Source organism: Rhopalosiphum maidis, chromosome 4, assembly GCF_003676215.2.
Source record: "Rhopalosiphum maidis isolate BTI-1 chromosome 4, ASM367621v3, whole genome shotgun sequence".
Lineage (NCBI taxonomy): Eukaryota > Metazoa > Arthropoda > Insecta > Hemiptera > Aphididae > Rhopalosiphum > Rhopalosiphum maidis.
Window position 1 is genome coordinate 7,575,463 of NC_040880.1, and position 23,986 is coordinate 7,599,448.

Sequence of the window (23,986 nt, forward strand, 5' to 3'; positions counted from 1 at the left end):
TATTTTTATATGAAATTAACAATCTGTACTTAATAGCACAATAAGAAAATGTGATACAAGAAAAAAATATATATAAGGTATCAAAGCATGTTAAATATTAATTAAAACAGTTAACATGGTTTACAATAAATTATATATAATACATGCTATGTTTGAGGAAAACAGCTACTTGTTATAGTGACACTTTCATTTGGTAGTATATATTATATATAGATATACTATTAGTACTATATGTACTCAATATATTATATTATTGAAATAAAATAATATTTTTAACAATAAAAAATATACTATAGACACTATACTTATTTAAACATAATATACAATTAAGAATTATAATAATACAATATTTATAAAGTAAGTACCTTGTTACTTGTTACTGGTTCTATATGGTTTATAGAAATTTAGGAGATACTTAGATTTACCAAATAATAATTTTAATAAAATTGGTGATGACTCCAGATTTATTTATATTATATATTTATATGTATACTTTATGTATTACAATAGTACAAAGTGTCTGCGTTCTGCAATCTAAAGTTTTACCTGACCGTATACAAAGCGTCCGAGATTCGCCCTTTTAATGCTACTCGTTTGTGCAAAGTGACCTAAACCCACAATGCTACAATAACACGGTCTTAGAAGATTTATAGACTATAGTAATTAGTAAGTATTAATCCATGATTTAGATTAAGGTCGTGACTATAATTATATCTTTTTTAAACTGAGCTGAACAATGATTATATTAATCTAAGATCTTTGAGGGTGATTACTGATTAGTGATTATTAATTGCAAATTACTAATTAGATCTTTTAAAAATGTTCGTTTAGTCAAATACGAGTATATTGAAAAACATCTGTAGGGATATGTAAACTTAACAGATATTATAAATTTTACTATACATCACAATGGTCAATAATAATTTTTAAATAAATACATATAAATAGATTCATTTTAACTATTTTAAGCTATTACCTATTTATACGTTATATACCATTAACATATTTACACTTTTCTACGGTTTTACAACGGTGGTATTGACTACCTATATAGTATAATGACTCAAAAGTTAAATAATAACTAATAACTAGGGCTGTGAATTAATTGCGCTAAAAAAACCTTAAAAATGCATTTAAAATTCCAACAATTATTGTATAAAATACACTTTAAATGTTTTTTAATTTAATTTTTATAATTTATATTATATGCATAAAAATGTATTTATTTAAAAATAAAAAAAAAAAATATAAAAAATTGATTTATTCTTTAATAATGGTATTTGCCTGAAACATTTTGTGAAAGGTTTTCATAGATGTTAATTAACGGAATTTAATTAAAAAATATCGGAAAATGAACTAAAAAATTCAAAACGTCAAAAAATGCTAAATAAAAGTTTTATAAATGTTGTTACATAATTGAAATTATGCACTTTAAAATTCACTGCCCTACTAATAACAAATAACAATAAATAATAATAACTTAATATGGTATAAATATTAAAACTAGGTTATAATAATTAGATACCAATCATATAATAAGTGCAATGTTTTGCATAAAAGTAAAATCAACCTATCCTAATTTTATTAACCAAATATTATTTACCCATTAAGAAATAGATTTTTTTTATAGCAATAATGCAATATCAGAACATATTTTATGAAATATATACTTATTAATGATATTATAGGCGCTGACGAATCATTACCACTCAAAATTGTTTTTCGTTAACGATGATGTATCATTGAATTCAGAATTTAACACATCGATTGATGAGACTCACGACTGAATATATATAGATATACTATATAGAAATAAAAATAATTAAATAACTGTTGCAGCACTGCCTATACAGTTGCCATTAAAATATTGTGCTACTTAGCTACTAGCTATGTATAGTTTAGTCGTTTACTGTATACTATTACAGTAATAGTTATATTGTTACCGACTTCGGATTTGGACTTAGTAGGTACTTACCGTATGGGGTGTCTGGCGACTGGCTGTATGGCGTAGGTATGCATGTATAGGTAGGCAACTGGCGGCCCGCGCTACATTTCCAAATTACATCATACAATTTCAAAGTCAATCGTCTATACTCTATGCTTAATTAAAATGCATATTTTGAATGACCTATTTTTTTGCTCTCTATACTCTGACCCGCTAAATTTTAATTTGCCCATCCCTGATACACAGACAAGTAATACTTTTAAGTATAGCCGAATATCAAATCAAATGGTAGTATGGTACCTAATCTCCTATTTTTTTTCTTCCAAGTTTTTTCGAGTAAAGTAACTCCTTAGATCATATGATCTAAGAGTAACTCGATCCGGTCCCGCCATTACTGCCATTTTCTATCCCAAGGATATTAAAAATATTTTTCGCGGTATTAATTTATTTGTATACAATAATGCGTTTATCAGCTGTACATAACTCAACACTGTACTCCATGAAAATTGATTAAACTTATCGTGTTATGTACCCCACCGCACGCCATGCAATTATATTATACCATCGATAATACTGTACGTATGTCTATATACAACATTTTCATTTCTGACTTGTGTTATTCAAATATTTCTTTTCCAGTTTTGCGTTTAGACATTCAACTTTATTAATTTTGCTTCTACAAACAATCAGTTTATTAATATGAATTAAAATATTCATAGCTTATTGATTGTATTATTGCGGCATCTAGTATGATTCGAGAGTTTTATTGATATTATAATTTCTTATTCGACTAAACACCTATAAGGTGGGTTGTTTTTTATTATTGTTTACGAACTGTTTAACGTTTTGTTCGGTGAAAATAGGTTTATCTATTGCGGACAATTGTTTATCAATTGCCAAACGTGTTATTAATGAATTAATATTATAATTATGTTTGTGCAACAGACGTCAAAATGATTGAATATTCAGATCCGGAATTCGAAAAGAAGCTCATGCTCTTAAAAGACACCCAGGATGCAATTCAATCATTGTCTTCATGGTGCCTTAAACGACACGAACATTACAAAAGCATAATCGCTATCTGGTTAAAGGCTATTAGGAAGGTGAAGATTGAGAAACGCTTGACTTTGTTTTATCTAGCCAATGATGTCATACAATATAGTAAGAAAAAGAATTATAAGTTTATTGACGGATGGGCTACTGCTATTCAAAAAGCTATTCCTTATGTTAGGTGAGTTATACTATATAGTTATTACATTTTAATATTAACAATATGTGACAATATAATGCAATTAATATTAGAATTGAATGGAAAAAAATTAGGTATTCAGGTATTACCTACTATATTTTTTTAGTCAACAATATTAAAATACTTACCTTAAGTAAGTACCTATTAACAAATATATTTTATTAAAAATGTATTCTAAAACCAAACGTTTCTTTAAAAATGTATAGTATCAAACATTAAAAATATTTCTGTATTTCATATTTGAATTTCACTACTTTTTAGAGATGAAAAAATACAATCTAAAATTTTAAGAATTATTAAAATCTGGGAAGAAAGAGGTGTTTATGATGATAGTTATTTGGCTGATTTAACTGGTTTGTTAACTACGCCAATTCAGAAATTAAAGTTAGCTGATCCTGTACAAGAATTTCAAGTAAGTGATTTTTTTAAATGTTTTAATACAGGTAATAAATAACAAATTAATTTCTAAAAATGGTTACTACCTATAATGGGTTCAGAGTTTTCTTAAAACTGTTTTTTAATTAGTTTTATACTTTTAATTCAATAATATAAATTAAAAATCACAAATAAGAAGTATTACTATATACTGTTAATTGTTTGGTTATAACTAATATTAAATTCTTATAGCATATTACTTATGTATTTTTAAATTATTAATTATTATTTATTTTAAAATTGTTTTTAAATGAATTTTAAAAATGTGAATTTTTTAAATTATTTAAATGTGTATTATGGTTTTTTAGATACATGCATTGGCAGTTAAAATACGTTCTTGTGTTAAACTGGAACAGATTACAGACTTGAAGATGAAGAATTTAAGAGAAGCTAATTTACCTCTTACTAATAATGAAGCTATACAGAACATGTTAAAAGGTAATATATATTCTGTGACTTGTTGCAAAGAGCTGATGATTTTTACTAGACATGTTAATGTGTTTATATAAGTTGACAAGTTAACTATTTTTATTATTCTCTAGAGAGATTTATAATTAATCTAAAAGTAAAAATAGTAATATTTAATTTTCAAAAAAAACAAAATATGTATATTATTCATATTTGTTTTGAGATTGATTTTTCTTGTACAAGCCGACAGGCTTATAATATATTGACTGTGTTGTCAGATTTAAACAGTATTATTGCACTATTACAAAGTTTTTATTTCTATTTTTAGTCTTGTTCTGTTCTATTAAGAAAAATTATAAAATGTATAAATATCCATTATTAAAAAATTTACATACTAGTGTTTTTTTTTAGACCGAACACGGAGTCATGAGTTTCTTAATGAATTAAATGATGGCATGTTAAAAATTGAAAGTTACATTAAATGCCTCAAACGAGAAACTATTGATCGTGCTCAACTAATAGATGCTTTAGAAGTTGCTACATCTTATTATGAAGAACAAAATGGCGAAGTTAAAACTGTTGCTCAAGTAAAAACAATATGTTTGTCTATATGATGTAACAGAAAATTAATTTAAAAAACAATTTTAGGCATATTTTAATTACACTAAAAGAGTAAAACTTCTGAAGAGTAAATTGGAATCTTTAGTTGGTTCTATGCCAACAGACAGTCCAATGCCTTCCCCTGATATTAACGCACCATCCCCTTCGAGTTCTTCAGTTTCTATTGAAGACTTAACTGTACATAATATTAATTATGACACTGTATTAAACTCTGATAAATATATGATAAATTCTTCGATGGAAAATAGCATCAATGATTCTGATATTTATGTGCCCACTACAGTTATTAATAATATTAAATCATATATTGCTCCTGACACATACACTACTGTTCAAGGTATGTTAATTTATATTTTTAGACTGTCAATATTGTTTATAAAATATATATATATATATAATTAATTTTTATTTAGAGTTGTATGATCCAGCTTCTGTGAATTTTCCAGCAATAGAAAATCAAGATCAACAATCATTAACTAGCCAGTTTCCATATGATGCTCCATCACCACCCCCAGATGAGACTTTTGCCTATTCAGCATTTCCTAATCAAACGGATATATCATATACTAATGATGTATGTATATATTTCATTTGTGCATTATAATATTTATAATAATTTTTATTTTACAGATAAGTCATCATGATAAAAGTTCCACATATTCTACGAGCAGTTATGAAGCTTATGTGCCTACTCCAATGCCATCTAGTCAGCAATTTCTAACTTCTGAATTCTCTAATAATATGATACCTCCTACCAATTCGTCATCACTTATAAATGAAAATACAATACCAGTATCTCTTGTTCCACAAACAGGTAATTTTAATTTATTATACAAATTTTCTTTGATATTTTTGTCTTATTTTATTCAATATTTAAAAAATATATATATTAGTTTCTCAACTTTATCATTTTCGATGAAATATTTTGCTAACATTTTATTTTCAAATTATGATAAGAGACAACAATTATTAATTGTACTTGTCAAAAATTTTCAGATTGGGATGTAACTGTACATAATGATTGGTCAACAAATGACACACCAGCATCACCGCCTTTTCATGAAAAAATCTCCTATCAAAACACTCCCAATATTAGTAAATCTGACGGAGGGCCAGGAATTGATCATTGTGTCTTAGCATCAAAAGTAATAGATAGAGATGAACGAATTCCTCAAGAAATTATTACTAAAACTTCTGATATCGACCATAGAAACTTAATAAGTTTGACACATTCTCCAAGTATGAATTCGTCAGTAGTATCTGTTGATGTTGATTACCGAGCATTTCCTGGTATTCCCATGCCACCATCACCACCAGCTTTGCTTATGGAAGCTGTAAGTAAACCACAAAAAGATAATGTAGAAAGTGTCGACATGGATTTGAGTGATGATGATGAGAAGTCTAAATCAAACCATGATCAAAAACATCCTGTACTTTTACCCCCACCTCTTCCACCACCAATGCCTTTTGACTTTGACCAACAAAGTGTACCAGATGTTACAAACCAATGGGAACAACCATCCCAACCTTGGAGTCCCACTTTTAATGATAACCAGTGGAATGTAGAACAATCTGAACCATGGAAACATTCTAATCAGTGGGAAATAGAGCAAAGTGATTCAAACTTTGTTCACAATCAACCTCAACTTCAGTGGCCTCAACATGCTCAAAGACCAGATTTTAGGCCAAAATGGAAAAGAGGAATTAGTAATTGGCCAAGAGGCCCTAGATACTTACCAATTTCTAGACCACCAAATAGATGGACTCTGGGACCACGTTTTGGACCGAGGAATCAACCTTGGTAAGTGAACTGTTTTAAGTTAGACTTAGACTGAAATGAGAAAATGTATATTTTTTATAATTTAATAACACTAAGAATTGCTGTTGTTAACATCAAGGAACTACTCTTAAGTTGCTTGAACATTTTTGTTTCATTGTTATGTATTTGTATACTAATAATTTAAGTTGATTATTATTTACAAAAATGTAATGTTTATCAATTACATTAAAAAGGATTTTTTTTATATATATATATTTGTTATTGCTTTGATAATTGTATCATACCTGTTAGCACTTAAATTGACCACGAATCTCATATTTTTCATTGTTTTATTTTTTAATTAATTAAAATAATTTGGTATTGCATATTTTATTAATTAAAAATCAAAAAAAATTCATAGTTTTATTTAACCAAAGTTATAAGGTATTAAGTGCAATATATTCGTATAAACTTAAAAATGTATATTTACTAATAATTAATATTGTCCAACTATTCTAAAATGTTGTGTTAAACATTTAATGTTAAAAAACAATTTTTAATCAATAAATTTAAATAATATGTAAGTGTACATTGAAGTATTTGGTTTGTCAAGTGTTATCAATTTGTAGATCTAATAATGTGATCTGCTTAATATAATATTTCTTATTGTATATTTTAATAAAATAAAATACTCGTCAATGTGTTATTGTTAAATTTCGTACTTGAAATAGAAAAGAATCAACATTTGTAATTAAATATTAGTTGGGTGGTTTTTTTTTATCTTTGAAGAATAGAATTGGAAATTTTAGTTTTGAATGAGTTGAGTATTTAATTATCAACTTTATTCTGTATATTACCTCCTTAGTATTGTATATTTTATAGTTATTTTAAATCTTATAAGAATTACTTGATAGCATGTTTTAATTAAAATAAGAGATTTATTAATTTTTTTTAATAAAAATAAAATTAATAAGAATTTAAGTAAAAAAAAAATAATGACATATTTTCTATAATCTGATGACAAATAAAATAAAATGTCCTTTAAAAATAGTCAATAGCAAAATTTTTTTTAGAACTTGGTTAATATTGCTCTATAAAGAATTACAGATAATATTATATCTCTATTCGCTCACAAGTTAAATCAGTAACCATTTTTCAAACTTTATTGAATAAACTGTCATAAAATATATGCATACTAAATTCAAGTAAATCTGTTAATATATTTACAGTAATCATAAATAAATTGATGAAACTACTTTAATTATAATTACCTAATATATAATAGACATATTCTACTACTTTTTTTTCATTAATATTATATTTTAATTTATTTCTTATTCAATATTTATCAACAGTCTCTTAAACTGTATATATTAGAGCAAGAAATATTATGTTTGATTTAATTATCCTTATTGAATTGCATTATTATGACATTAATGTAATAATTATATGCCAGTCATAGTGTTATTATTTATATTTCAATATATTCCTGTTGTTCATTCTTATTTTGAGATGAAAAAAGTTTTAATTTTTATAATTTAATATATGTATATATTTTCATAATTTTTATTTTTTTTTTATTTAGTTATACATATATTTTTTATGTAAAATAAATTACTTAACTGTAGGATCAATATCTCATACATTAATTATGTATTTTGTTAGTGTTGTAATTTTATACATATGGTCATAATCCCTTGTCTCATAGTTTTTGTTGTTATGAAATATTCATTAGGTAACCGGACATCTACAATTTTGTCAAAAATGTGGGACTATGATTTTGATGAAGAATGAGTAATTGAAAATGAGATCACTCATTTAATATATATTTAAATGTTTAGTTAATGTTTAATGTGTTACCAGTGATACATTTGTAGTATTATATAAACAAGCGAAATTTAGTGGAAGGGCCTAGTCAACAGAATATCTTGGGTATTATTTAACTTCTTTCTTTAATTATGTATATTCGATAAATTAATACATATTTTTATATACTCATGTATATATTTTATTATTATTTTTTTTTTAATTTTATTGTTGTAAAGTACAATAAAGTTTAAATTAACTTAAAAATCACATATTAATGCGTTATTAATAAAAGTAAATAATATTTTATGAACAAAATAAATCCTTTGAGGAAAGTTCTCAAATTGAATCCCCATTAAATATTATGTATGAATAAATATACTTCAAAATATTGTTTATGATTTGTATTACATTATTATTTACTTTATTAGTATATTGTAATATTTAGTGTATGATTAGCCTACAGATATTGTTTAATATGTATCCTATTGTTTATGAAGGTAATTTTGTTTTCCAATTATGAAAGTTGTAAAAAATAATTTCCAAGCACGAGTTGAATAGTATTCAAGTGAGATTCATTATTCATTAATTTTAAAATATCGTTGCCAAGAAATAATTGAGTTCAGTAAATACTTAGATTATAGTCAAGACCAATGTAACAATTATAACAGTTAATCTTTGCTTTCCTTTCATAAATTGTATCATTGTTATATTGTATGTTGTCCCTATCTTAAAAATATAGTAAATTTGCATTCACCAGAACCACTATTGTGTTCTTAGCTTTAATGTTAGAATAAACTTACCTACTATCAAACCTAAAATTAAGAACATATATTTATATGTTTATACATTGACTTTTATTATTATATTTTAATTTTTTCGCATTATATGAACATTTTAAAATTGTAGTATTGTACATACTCATAATTTATAATCATAATAATTGCAATTATTAAAAAAATAGTTTATTATTTTAATTAAAATGTATTATGTAATATGTTTAATGTTGTTAAAATGTAATAGTAGAAAATTATTAATAAAAAAACACATTATTTTAATTAAAATCAATGAAATGTGAATTAATAATTGGCATGTGTTATTTTACAAAAAAACTGCCCATTAATATTATTAATAATATTTGAATTTTCTAAATAAAAAAATTAAATAGTATTACTAAGCATTAAAAACTTAATTATTGGTTAGGTTAACCTAAGGCCAGATCCATACAGAGACAAAAATGTTAAAAAATGGTTTTTGATTATTAATTTACTATATGTAGATAATATTTTTTTACTATACAAAGTTTAACTAATATCATTTTAAAAATGTAATTACTAAAAATATGACATTACATATTTATACAAATTGCAAATGATAATCATAATGTTTATATCACATGTTAATTAAATCATCAAGTTAAGATATATTAATAGAGTAATATATGTATGTATTATGTTTGTATGTGTACCTAAAATATTATACAGACTTTGTTTAAACTTGCTTATTTTTGTTTACCTAAAACTACATAGATACTTGATTTCCATTTAAAATACAATTTGAGTTTATTTAAATGCAGTGATGTATTTACAGGAGTGGATGATGCGGCAAACAATCAACTGATTTGAACCCTTGTCCTTTTTTAAATATTTACTTTTGTTTTGACAGTATGTATATTGTCAGAAATGTTATATATTTATTTATAGTTTGTTGATGATTACTGATGTAGGCCATATTGTGTTCTTTTAAAAAAAAATTGTTTTAATTAATACTTTGTATTTGTTAATATTTCCAATTGCTGTATAATATCAATAACCATTTAATTTAAATCTTATTTATTTGTGTTGGGTGTATGATAAAATCTTATTTTCTACAATAGTGGGTACATTTAAAAAGTATACTAAACAGTTCCACATCATTATAAACATAATTTTATTGATACTTAAAAATGAACAAGGTTATTAAAATTCAAAAATTATTTTCATGTAAGCATAGAACCTTTTTCCCATTCCACCCTGAATTCTGCATGGATACTTCAAAAGTGTTATGCCTTAACAATCTCTTAGATAAAAATGAAAACCTAATACATCACTGCAAATGTTTTTATAACAGAGATATTGTATCTATATTAAATTATTAGGTACTTACATATTATACACAGGGTGATTCTTTTATCAAACAAGTCTTATTATTACTAAATCTATTAACGTTTTTGAAAATATTTTTCTTACATAGTTTCCAAAATAATAAATTTTATAATATTTTTATTTTTATTTTTATATTTTTTTTTTAAGTTTTTTTATTTTTTAAATCATAACATACATTTATGATTTTACATTCTGAAGTAGAATATTTTTTGGGGTATTTCAATACATAAAAATTCAGGTTAGGTTATGTTAATCAAGGTAAATCAATTTTAAAATAATAAGTGATGTTTGATAAAATAATAACTCAGTATATTTTATAAATTTTAGATTTTTTTAGTTATAAGTTAAAAGAAAATAATATAATAATACCTATATAACCTTAAAATATATAGTACCTTAAAAAATAAAAATATAGGTATTATATTTTAAATAACAATATATTTAATTGGTAGTCCAATTAAATTTGTTAATTTTGAATAAGTACTAAGTAGCCATGTACATTATTGCTTTAAAATTTTTATTGTCACTATTTGTCTATCTTATATCATGTTACTGATGTTTTTCTTAACTGTTTATTTGTATAATTTCTTTGTTTATGCATTCTTTTTTCAATTTATTGACCTATCTTTAACAATAATATGATGTATCATGTATATAGCATGGTTTTCCTTAACTGACCAAGGGTTGTAAATCTCTGAAAATATTTTTAGTTTTTGATTTTTTTTTCACAATATATTATACATAGGTATCCTGTTAAATTATTTACATTATATATTAAAATATTTGTCTTCCTTATCATATTTTTAATTTTTTACATTCACTATTAAAATTCAAATCTTTAAATTTAATCATACATTCCTGGACATTATTTTCTAAATATATTGATAAACAGGTATACAAATCTTATTTGGCTTTAAAATTCTTTTTTATTAATATTAATCGCAAAATAAAAAATTAAAAAATCACATTGTCATGAGTAATAATGAGTTATTTTAATAATATATTTATAGTAACTACAATAATATTAATCGGTATTCAATAGTCATATCTAATAATTATTATAAGTTTGGTATAGGTATTAACACTATTAACTACTTATTTATCATTTATGTTCTACGTTATTGAATTATTACATTTAATAAATATTGATATTATAAATGTAAATTTAGATCATAAATTAATTTATAACAATATTGTATATTTTGTTTTCAGATTATAAAACCATAAAAAACAGTCAAAATACAAATTTGAAAATCAGTTATTTGTCTTAAAATAACATCATATTCATTTGTAAGTAATTTATAACTACAACTATTTATATATACATGTTAAAATTAAATAGTTACTACTTATCTAGATTTAATATTTATAATAAGTGACTGATAAATATATTTTAACCTATTATGTAATATAGTATTGTGTATAATGTTTTTTATTTTTTTTAAAATATCCATGCAATTATTTTATTTATCTACATTAAATTACATTTAAAGAGTCTTAAATTCATACAGGTATATCTATACTTTTATTTTAGAATTTATTTACTCAAGAATAGTATAGAACTTAGTAAATACTTTATTATTTATTAATTATTATTTTCCCCTTCTCTCAACAATGCAATAAGCAATAACATTTTTTTAATACTAATCTATTTCTTTAATATTTTAGTTGTTTAATTTTTGAGTTTTATTATACTCCAATATATTATACAAACCATAAAAAAATTCAAAGAAATAATTTTGATAATTTACTATTTACGTTAAAAATATATAATATTATATTGCATGATAAAATATCAATAAGACTATAGGACACTAAGTATATATATTAGGTACCTATTATATTAATGACTACAATATTATACCTTATATAGCAATCTAGTTTCTTAATATATTTAACTATACCTATCTATGACTTTTAAATTTATGAATGAAGTTGATCAATAGGCACCTGCTTACTTAATTAAAAGTGCATGTTTTAATTTAAGCTCTATTAAAACCAATTAAGTTCAAACGTAAGTTATACAATATATTAGTTGTAAAAGTGCTTATATTTCTATTTATATTTTTATATATAGACATATATGGTACTTGAGTATGCAATAGGTAATGCTCAGAGGGCGATCGTATTTTAATACATTATCGTCTTTATCTCGTGTTTTTGATATAAAAAAAAAATTCCTAACACAAATTAAGTACATGAGATATAAAATAATCACACAAGACACAAGTCATATTATTATCATGTAACACATAATATTATAGAATTAATGATTCAGTGATTGTACTATTATAATATTTAAAATAAGGTCGACAAGTCTATATTATTATGTCGAATGTTCAAATAAGATACAGTGGATTTTTATTGTATGCACATTCGTTCCTACCTTCCTCTTTGTGTCTTAAAATATTTAAGTCGGTTGACTAGTTTTAGCTTTTTGTAAAAAAAAATTGCGCAAAAAAATAAAACTAAAATATACCTAATTGTTTATAACATTAGATACTAAATTGATATTAACGTGATTTAAAAAAAAAAATGTTTGTGTATGAAATACATTTCTGGACAGATACGCTTTTGTCAGCATTTATTTCTTAGGCCTTAGGGTATAATTTTATTAGAAATTAATTTATTGTAAGTAGAACGATATGTTGGAATAATTTTTTCCCAACATTACTTTTATTACATTTATTTTAATATTTATGTACCTATATTACATTTTATTTATTATTGTTATGTTATTAACTTATAAGTCAATACTTGGTGAATATAAATATATAGAATGGCGTGAATATAAATTCGTAGCAGAGGATATTCAAGGGGGATATGAAGGTAAGATCCTCTAGGTATCTTTTTTTAATAAGTTATTTACAAAATTCAAAAAATAGAGAAACTATCAAACAAATACTGTCATAAAAATAAATAATAATATAACATAAAAAAATACTTATTTCCGTTAATTTTATATTTTTATTAGATATTTTTAATAATTGCGATGGTGGACGACGAGTGGTAGATAAGTACATACTATTTTTACATCAATATATAAATATATAACTATACCTTTAGTATTGTAATTTCCTATGTTAATAGTTTTATTAATATAATGTAATATTTGTATAACCTGTTAAAACTATATGAACCCCTTCTTAATAGGTTCGGAACAGCGGAATTTACGCAAACTAACAGAATTAACAAAATTCATAAATTCAAAATTATTTAAATGACATTTATGTGTATAGTATTATTATCTATAATAGCTATTTACCAACATTTATACGTAATTAAACTCTTTTCTTGATGTATCTTTTGTCGATAATTAGGGTAATAATTTTACGTAAAACACTCATTACTGTAAAGAAAACAGACATTACAAATTAAATTATTATTTATTGTATATTCCTAAACATTATATTATTTGAAGTATTTTCATCTATAAAAATCAAATTTCATGCAAGTTTTCGGGGTATTTCTTTACTATTCCACGCCGCTCATAATTTTAAATAGGTACTTATAAGTTATAACTCATAAACAACTCGTACAAAGTTCAATTTTTATTTATTGAAGTAATTAAAAAAAATAATCTGCTTTGAAATAAAGAATTAATAATGTACATTGTTATAAAAAAAAATAATAAAAAATATTAATACTATTAATTTATATTTATAATAATATTATAACTCATATGAGCAATGTAACTGAAAATGTTATTAATGCAATTGATATGGAATATGTGTGTAAAATTAAAAAAATATGTAAATGTCTAACGAAACCATTTGTGACTTACAATAATATAGTAAGTTGTAGGTATGTTTTAAAAAAATGTGTAATTATAGTTATCTCCTAAATAGTTTTAACCTGTTTTTTTTAACAAAATTATTATCTTTCAATTTGAAATAATATCATTTTATTATAAAAAAATTTAATTTACTGTGATGTACAAAACGTATGATCAATTATAATTTATTTGACATGTTGGATTGTAAATAAAAATATTCAAATTAAATAATATTTATTTAGATAGGTACTATGTATATTTATTAAAATATACTTAACACTTATAACAAAGGTTACAAGACCCAGCTAGTATAATCGGCAAACAACTCTGTTTAAATTTACATGTTTATGAATCTTCCGTGTCTATAAATCCTTTTGTTTGGTTATTATATTTTCAGCCTTGCTCGTCGGATTGATATAAGGCCAGTAAAAATACGATTTATTTATTATTCAATGAATATAAATATATAATGTAATTGTATAATAACAGAACGTAACGTCAAATTACGGAGAAGAAAAAAAAACGAGTTAAACTTTGACCTTGGCCTGTAATACAAGAACAAGTAGGGGTGATGATAATATAACAAAATTATTATTACATAGGTAGTTGTACATCGTACAATAAATAATCGCTTGCTTGGACCTTTGGTCCGAGCCAAACAGGTCGTCAGTTCGAGATTGTTTTCGGTAGTACGATGTTAGGAGTAAAGTTGTTCGGTGCGGTCGCACTATATGGCCTTCTGGCTATTGTCGACGTTTCGCAAGCATTTAGAACAGTATGTTATTATGACGGCAGAGCTCTTTGGAGAAAAGGTATACACCTATTATGGGTTATTATAATACTCCTATAAATTTATAAAAATATATTTGTAAAAAAAAATTTATATCTAAGTACGTAAAATATTTATGGTAGGTACAATTTGTTCTGTTGACACAAATTTTAAAATATCATATTATTTTATATTATTATTAGGGTATAATGGGGTAGATTTATTGTTTCGATTTAAAAAAAAAAAAAAACTGTTACTATACACTTACATAGGTATTTTAGTATTTATATCTTAATACAATGTATCGAATAATTTTGGTTAATACTTAAAATAAAATATTAATTACTATGCGTGAAAAATATAAATTATCACAGTAACTTCTTTCTTTTTTTTTAATCACACTTTATAAATAATATATAATATACAATATTCATATAGATTAGTGTTGAATTTTATTTTTCTATTGATATAAATTATAATTTAAATTAATTATTTAAAATTTTTGGTAATATTGTTTTACAATAATATAATATAATATATAAATTAATTAATATTATTTTTCAGTGCTCAATAAGTAACAGTTGAAATTACTTAATATTTTAAAATTAAATTATTTATAATACTTAAGTATCTATAACATATACTACATATGTCATATGTATATTTATCTATAATTTTCAAAGGTTTTTATGTTTTAAGTTTAATTTAAAAATTCTATAGCATACTTATATTATACCTATACAATATATACTGTTAAATAATATACAGTTAAAATCCCTTAGAGTTAAAATAATTTTCTAATTCATTGTAGTTTGTTATTATAATATAAATTAATCTGCTATTCTTATGATTTATATATTACTATAATAACCAGTTAAATATTAAATTGCCAAATGTAATATTCTAAGCTAATTAAATTTTAGGCGTTGTAAAATAAATTTATATTTTTTAATTTAAAAAGTTTCAGGCTTCAACTGCTAAGGTTATTAGCCAATATTATAAATATTTTAATTTTATTAATTGTTTGTTTGTGAACAATTATTTAAGACATACCTACTAAAGAGAAACATTCAAAATATAATTGTTTTCAAATAAGTATTAATCAACCATAATCATGATATTGTTTTTGTAAATATAAATATTATATTGATATATTGATACTTGGAATTCTCAGTGACGAATTAATATTTTTAGCAATTATTTTTTATTTATTACTGATTATAAACACAAATAAGATTGTAGTTATTTCGAAACCACCATTTTAAAAGAATCTAGGTATTCATTAATGATGATCATTTTGCAATGCAACTATTGTTTATTTTATAAAGGTTGTGCTACTGTTATAATATAATAAACGCAATCAAAATATGCATACCTATTACAACAAGCTAATCGTATATATTTTTCTTAATTAGTGATTTTAGGGAATTATTTTAAATAATATCAAAGTCTAAAATAATAATTTCATTTCTTGCTGCTGGTATATAAAATAAGCATCATTAACATTATACGTTTAAAAATATTATCATGATTATGAAATACATATAATAAAAATAATAATATACACAATACTAAATTACTGCAATACAAACGATAGATTATTTTAATCTATGAACCTACTATAATATGTGATTATTTTCTGTTAAATATGATATTTACTATTATTATTATGCATTAAGACTATTTTTTATAAATTTGATTATATTTTATTTGTAATTCAATGCGTTGAACAAATATTTACAGTATCTTGTTTTATACGACATACTAAAACTGTTATCGATCCAATCAATTTTTGTTTTCAGATGTCGTTAAAGTAGGTGCCGAGGAGTTAAAACCCGCCCTAAGTTATTGTACGCATTTAGTGTACGGTTACGCTGGTATTGACGATGATAAGTTTAAAGCGAAATCGTTGGATCCAAAGTTGGACCTACCCGAGAGCAAAGATGTTAAGGGCGGAAAGGGAAACTTTAAATCTATAACAGCTCTAAAGAAGATTTATCCCAGTCTTACCATACTGTTGTCAGTTGGTGGCAATGCTGATATCGAAGATCCTGATAAATATCTCACTGCTGTGAGTATATTTACCTTTTTCATATAATATATTATTAACTTCATAGCGTGCCGGATATAGCGGTTAAAGCTTGGGTCATAAGTTAGAAAGTTACAAATTGATTAACTTATAATAATTTAGTATCTGACATATAAAATTTGTGTAAATAAAAAACTATCTGTGAAATAGGACCCTACTGCATTGAATTTTGCATCAAAATATATCTATCATATGCCACTGATTAAAATTACGTCTTGTGGGAGAGGGTTGGAAGTTTTGGTATACACAAGAATAATTTAAAAAGCTATTTAGTTTGAAAAATAATGTTATTTCAAAATACTTAGCTAATATTTATTTTAGATTCTGAACGGAGTGAGGAATATATTGATTTTATAATGATGTATGTATTTTATTTTTATTTTTGTGTCTGTCATCACGTTTTGGAGTAGAAATAATGCTTTGATTTTTTGATTTCAGTCCCTCTCTGAAAAAGAAAATTCATCTTGTTAGTACTTTAGGGGGGGGGATGAGAGTCAAAAGTGTTAGGAAAAACCCTAAAAAAGTTATGGAAACGGGAATTTTTACGCATAATCAGTTTTCGATCAAATCGATTTTTTTATTTAGCTGTAACTCAAAAACGAATCATTGTAAATACTTGAAGTTTTCACAAACTATTTATATTTGCGTTACCTATGCGTTACCCTCTGTTGAAAGCGAACCATTTTGGGGTTGTATTTAGGCAATATTCGATATCCATCGTGAGATATGTGTAACTGTGTGTATTGTGACTGATCATTAGTATGCGTGAGTTCCCCGAACGCTTTATGTAATTGATGATAAACTACGGCTAAGATTCTTGGAAATCAGTAACGTACATACGTACAGTATTTTCAAAATTCACCTTACTTTAGTGTTACTAAAAAAAAATAATAATTTAAAATCCATTTCCTACATAACCTAGAAAAGAAAATAAGGAATTCAAATATGTTTTCAAAATTAATATCAGACTTTTGTTACTGGGTAAATTTTTCTTCCGTTTATTAGTCTAAATGCACGAAAACCGACAAAAAAACGACCAGCTTTCAACAGCCTTAAAAGAAATTCAAAGAAACAAATTATATATACACCGTAAAAATTATAATTACCAATAAAATATGTTCTTACTTAATAAAATAATGTATATGTATTTTTATCTTTAGAAAAATGAATTTCCTTTAGGCACGTGAAAAATTTTCCAAACATTGATTGAGAAAATTTGGCACTTGGGCCCAAAAAGGTTCGCCACCCTTATCCTAGACTGACAAATCAACTCCGTTCAGTATCGTTTTTTGTATACAATGATACCTGTAATTCATTCAAATTTAACACATCCATTATATAGTAACCTACTCTCTATCTATACTATACAGCAGAGTGATACCCACTTGCCCACCCTTTATTTTTATTATTGAGATAATAGCTATTGGAAATCGCTAACAAATACTTATTTAAAATATCAGATAATTATATGAAATTTCTAATTGCTTAATGCTTGAAATGTGTGATGTTTTTATTATAATGTTATAATCGAATATTCATAGGAAAAAATGTTGGTACTTATATAAAACAAAATCAAATTACCTACTTCTTAACTTTCATTATTTCACTCAAAATCTAAAATATATATTCAATGCATATAGTTGGAGACACCGAAATCAAGAACAAAGTTCGCGTCCACCATCTCGGAGATGGCCAAGGAGAATGGTTTCGATGGTGTAGATTTGGCTTGGCAATTCCCAGTGGTCACCGAGAAAAAGGAAAAACACACTTGGGGTAAGCCGTATAGTTATAATATAAGTTTCTATATTAGAGTAGTGTATAGACTAGTATATTATTGTATATTATTGTTTGTTTGTTGTACCTAATATAATATTATCATTTTTAAGGATCTTTTATCCACAAAGTGGCTAAAACGGTGGGTATCACTAGCAAGGACTCTAAGGAAGCCGAACACAAGGAACAATTCACTGCACTGGTCCGCGAAGTCAAAGGAGTATTGAATGCCAATAATTGCCCTTATCTTTCAGTCAGCATTCTTCCACACGTAAACTCTAGTGGTAATTATATTATAATATCTTACTATATAATATATGTATATATTACTAAGGTACTACAATTTCGTGAATTTTTTTTTTAAAAATATTTGATTAAAATAAAAAAAAAGTTTAATTTAAAACTATAGTAGTGAAAAATGTTATAGAAATATTTTTACATAATAGGTATAGTTTTTACAAACTACATAATAATTATATTTAAAAAAGCTTCAAAATTCATGTACCATATACATTTTTTAATTAGTGTTTATTTAATATTTTGTAATTGTTATAATTAGATAAGTTATAACTAGAGCCACTGTTATAATAATCTATAACTTTATACAAAATTAAAATAATATATTGTTTAAAAATTCATAGTAAAAATTTCATGTAGAATATTTCCTACTATTATTTATTATTATATTTAAGTTGTATAATAAGTGATCATCGAATAATATACTTTCATACTACCTAAAAATGTTAAACAATTATTTAATAATCAAAAAATATAAAATAAAAGTTTTGAAATTGAATTCGTTGTCACAAATATTTATAACTTTTTGTTAAAAAAGTTACGGTTTACATAAATCTACAAAAAAATGGGCAACTCCCGAGTGCGCCCCAAAATGTCCCTTATTTAATATTTTAAATGCGTCCGGAATAAGGTCTCGACCGAGTGCGTACCAAGAGAAAAAGTTCATTACTTTGACGTAACCCAAGCGCGTCCAAGTTCATTTAGCGTTACCCAGGGTGCACCACGAGGAGGTGAACTGGCTTACACCCCAAAAATATAAATATATTTTTAAATAAATAAATCCTATCTAGAGATTTGTTCAGTTTTGTATTTTTGTATATTTTCTTCAATGAATTTAATATTTTTTTCATTGACTGATCTAATTTCTTTACATATAGTTTTTTTTATAAAAGTTTGTAACAAAATTGTTGTGTCTATTTGAATTTTTGTTAATATTTCTAAGAAGGAATATATATATTTCCGGATGAAGTGTGTAAAAACATTAATTCAATTTTGAATGGAAGCTCTACATATCACTACACATACTGCATGTGGTTGTCAAAGACTAGTTACGATATATAGTATATTTCTACGTATGGACTATAGTGTAAATGTAAACTAACACAGTGCAATATTATTAGTTATCCTTATCAATGCATTTTATCCATGAAGATAAATATTGTTTGCAATAATATCGCGGACATACATAGGATATATCAACATTTTTAGCGATATCATCGCGGACGCAGTTGGGCTATTAAAAAGGTACGATATGATTAACGGGACGCACTCGGGCGACACCCAAAAAAATATACATCTTGATAGGAATGCTCGCACTGCCCTGATGACGACCTTATTAAGTACTTTATACTTAATATGTATATATTATAGTAGGCCAAGATATTATAGGTCTTAGTATACGAGCCCTCTACGGCGGACCATTAGAATCAATTTATATAAACAATACATTTATGTTGATATATGTTAAAAAACAGATTTGTTTTTCTGTACATCTTATAGTATATTTCGATTTCCCGGGACTGCAAAAATATGTGGACCACTTCACGCTGATGACTTATGACTTCCGGACTCCGGACCGAGTGCCCAAATTGGCCGATCACGCATCGCCCTTCAAGTTCGTGTATGCCGACCGTCTAGCTTGGCAGAACATTGAGTCGCAGGTCAATAAAGCTATTGCCTTGAAAGCTGACCGCACAAAGCTGGTATTGGGTATCTCCACATACGGTCGAACCTGGAAGATGGACAAGGACAGTGGTAAGTCCGGAGCACCACCTGTCAACGCCGACGGTCCCGGCGAAGAAGGCACGTATACCAAGACCGAAGGTCTATTAGCCTACTACGAGATTTGCCCTCACTTGGTCGAGAGTACTGCAGCCACCACCTCACTTACACTTTACAGGTATATATACCATTTTTACTCGTATCGATATTTTTAAATCATGTATCCGTACAGTGTGATTTTCCTATTACTAAACGGTTATTATATTGGTAAATATACGTGTTTTTAAAAACTTAGATTTATGTGTTTTAATAGTTTGTGGCATTATAACACAATATTTTATTTAAAAAAATGATATTCAAATTTTGAGTAGAAATTAAAAATACATATATGTTGTTTGAAAAACTAAAATGTCTAAAATACACATTGTTATAATAACTAAAGTTATGTAGATAAAAAAAAATGTTTTCAGAAACATATATTTATTGAAAAAATGACCATTTTGTTGTAAGAAAATTACCTGTAGATAGATCATTAAACCACCTTGTGTATGAATATACAATTTAAAATATAAAATAAAATAAAAGTATAAGTATAAAATATAATTTATACTTTATAAGTCACTTATTTTAAAACAGAACACTATATTTGTTGAGCAAGTAGTGTTTTGATAAATTTTACCAAAAATTTATACTTAAAATTATTTAAAAGACTATTTCTTTTATTTTAAAAAAACATTAATATTTACCTTGGGTTTAACGAGTATAATGTTTTTTTTTAAAGAATCGTCCTGTATATATAAGTAAATTAATTTAGTGTCCATAATAGTATAATTCAGTGACGCATAATCCTCTAAGGCTCTAACATTATTAATTCAAAGCATAATAGGCTTTAACAATATTAAATTTGTAATAATAGATCTTGGCATATTGGAAATTAAATTGAATAATAGGTGAAGGTTTTGATCGCTTTTACATATTTTAATAATGTTTTGTATATTATAATATATTGATAAAACGTGTTATGTGTATTATTATATTATATTTTCGATACGGTAATCAAATAATGATATTATATGATATTGAAAAAATATAAGATAAACTTTATTTGTATAATTATTTTCAGTGTTGTGAATTTGTATAACACAAACGTAAAGTATCGTTATTATACATGGTTACTATACACGCTGTGTATGATTATTTTATATAATGGATAATGGTGTTACATTTGTTTAGTATAATTTTAATTTAGTAGTACTTCGATATTTTATTTTACTATTAATTTATGTATTTTATATTTATGTACAAAACTGCCAGAACTATAAAAGTGAGAAAGCAAAAATTTTGCTTTATATTTTTTTAAATTGTTATCAATTACTTCATAATTTATTAATCATTGGTTATTAGTTATTACTTTTTATTTTAATTTTTAATTGCTCTAATTTTTATAAAAAAATTTTATTGGAAATGTTTATATTTATTTAAAGAAAATTTAGTTTTGTGTGTGTTATTATGTATATATTGTTTTAATTTTTTGTAGACGTGTACCGGACTCGAGCAAAAATCTCGGAACTTATGCTTTCCGTTTGCCCAAAGACGACGTAAAGGGCATTTGGATTAGTTTCGAGGAACCGGAAACGGCCAAACAAAAAGCCACGTATGTTAAGCAAAATAATTTGGGAGGTATAGCGTTAATGGATCTGTCCTTGGACGACGCCAGAGGTTTGTGCGACGCGAATAAGTACCCAATTTTAAAAGCAGTTAAGAACATATTGTAGAGTGAATAGAGTACATGAAATATAAAATTGATTTTAGTCTTAAACGCTCATTTTGTATCGTATATTATTGTCATTAAAAAAACTTTATATGTAATTATTTTGTACCGGAATACGTATACATATCGTCGGTATTATGCTGTTCTAAAAATTAAAAAAAACTATTTTCTTAAATTGGTACATATACCTAAGAGATAAGGTTCTTTTAAATTATGTTTAGCCTATTTTTTTTTTAATCTATAACATTAATATTATATTGTGTAATGTTTTTTGACGCAGAGAATAAATATAAATAAAAAATATAAATATTTTATTGTTTATTATATTTTATTTTTCACTTTCAAAAGATTTAGTTAACTGATACACTTTGCAGGCTGCAGCAACAGCTACCTACTCAGCTTGGGATTTGAACTATTTGGAGTTTATGATGTTCAATTCAAAATCATTATGAAATTTCTATCAACATCATAATAATAATTAATATATACTTTATAATATAGCAGTATTTCTCAATAGGTACCTAAATTCTATTAGGTTGAATAATTGGCGGCAAAAAAGATCGATGTTCAATTGATAAAGGAAGTTTTTATCATCACAAGTCACTTTTTAAATGGTATAAAAAATTAAAATAATTGGAAATACAACATATAAATGTACTTAATTATTATTGATTACGAAAATCAGAATTTTAATAAACTCATTGTTAAAGAGAAAAAATGATGGTGAGTATACTTGATAAATTTCCCTGAACATAATATTATGTGAAAAATTCGAAATCGGTAAAATCTCAGAAACACACGTTGTATATTATAGCCTATTCTAGTTTATTTTTGAAGAATAGAATAGATATATTTTGTATAAATATAGTATATGATAAATATTAATATATTATTATTTATTTGTATAAATGTAATGTATTAAGGTTGCCAGATTTTGAAATTTTTTTTAGATAAACTGTTACAAATTTTAAATAATACAATATTAAAGTTATTTTCTTTTAGATTTCGCTTCCCATCAACCGATCAACTGATACAAATTTAACGAGCGGCTAAAGATGAATGGCAACCTTACAGTAAATTGAATGAATATTTTTTATGTAAGCTTATATATATTTAGCTGATGGATTATTCACTAACTAAAAATTAAATACGAATAAGTTTATACCTATCAACAGCGTAAAATCAATCTATTTCAACGTATATTACTTATACCTTTATTATACGAATAATAACTACTGGGAGCTCCAACATTAACATTTATATTTTCCGTAACATATTAAAATATTATTTGGTAAATAAACTAACTGTCACAGTACTCACAAATTGATAAATATAATTAGAATATGTGCCTAAACTTGGTTTTGATAATAAATAGGTAGGTATACATATTCATAAAAGGTCATTTGGTCAATAGGTTTTTTCA

The 23,986-nt window shown here is 24.8% G+C and overlaps 2 protein-coding genes across 4 annotated transcripts; both read left to right on the top strand.

The window, feature by feature from the left end:
* The first annotated feature begins 2,538 nt into the window (after positions 1-2,538).
* On the top strand, positions 2,539-11,638 carry LOC113560328 (regulation of nuclear pre-mRNA domain-containing protein 2). 3 transcript variants are annotated; one of them, XM_026966124.1, is made up of 10 exons: positions 2,540-2,750; positions 2,891-3,176; positions 3,456-3,606; positions 3,938-4,067; positions 4,449-4,624; positions 4,686-4,995; positions 5,072-5,232; positions 5,289-5,472; positions 5,655-6,459; positions 8,153-8,470. In XM_026966124.1, the coding sequence occupies exons 2-10, from the start codon at positions 2,899-2,901 to the stop codon at positions 8,154-8,156; spliced, it is 2,199 nt and encodes a 732-aa protein (XP_026821925.1). In that variant the 5' UTR covers positions 2,540-2,750; positions 2,891-2,898; the 3' UTR covers positions 8,157-8,470. The 3 variants fall into 3 exon arrangements, with proteins under 3 accessions (XP_026821927.1, XP_026821925.1, XP_026821926.1); XM_026966125.1 differs by lacking the exon at positions 8,153-8,470 and adding an exon at positions 11,580-11,638 and having other exon boundaries at positions 2,541-2,750; XM_026966126.1 differs by lacking the exon at positions 8,153-8,470 and having other exon boundaries at positions 2,539-2,750; positions 5,105-5,232; positions 5,655-6,728.
* A 3,147-nt stretch (positions 11,639-14,785) lies between these two features.
* On the top strand, positions 14,786-22,872 carry LOC113552867 (chitinase-like protein EN03). The gene is made up of 6 exons (XM_026955860.1): positions 14,786-14,954; positions 16,714-16,982; positions 18,641-18,773; positions 18,887-19,057; positions 20,571-20,970; positions 22,330-22,872. The coding sequence occupies exons 1-6, from the start codon at positions 14,837-14,839 to the stop codon at positions 22,565-22,567; spliced, it is 1,329 nt and encodes a 442-aa protein (XP_026811661.1). The 5' UTR covers positions 14,786-14,836; the 3' UTR covers positions 22,568-22,872.
* The last annotated feature ends 1,114 nt before the right edge of the window (positions 22,873-23,986 follow it).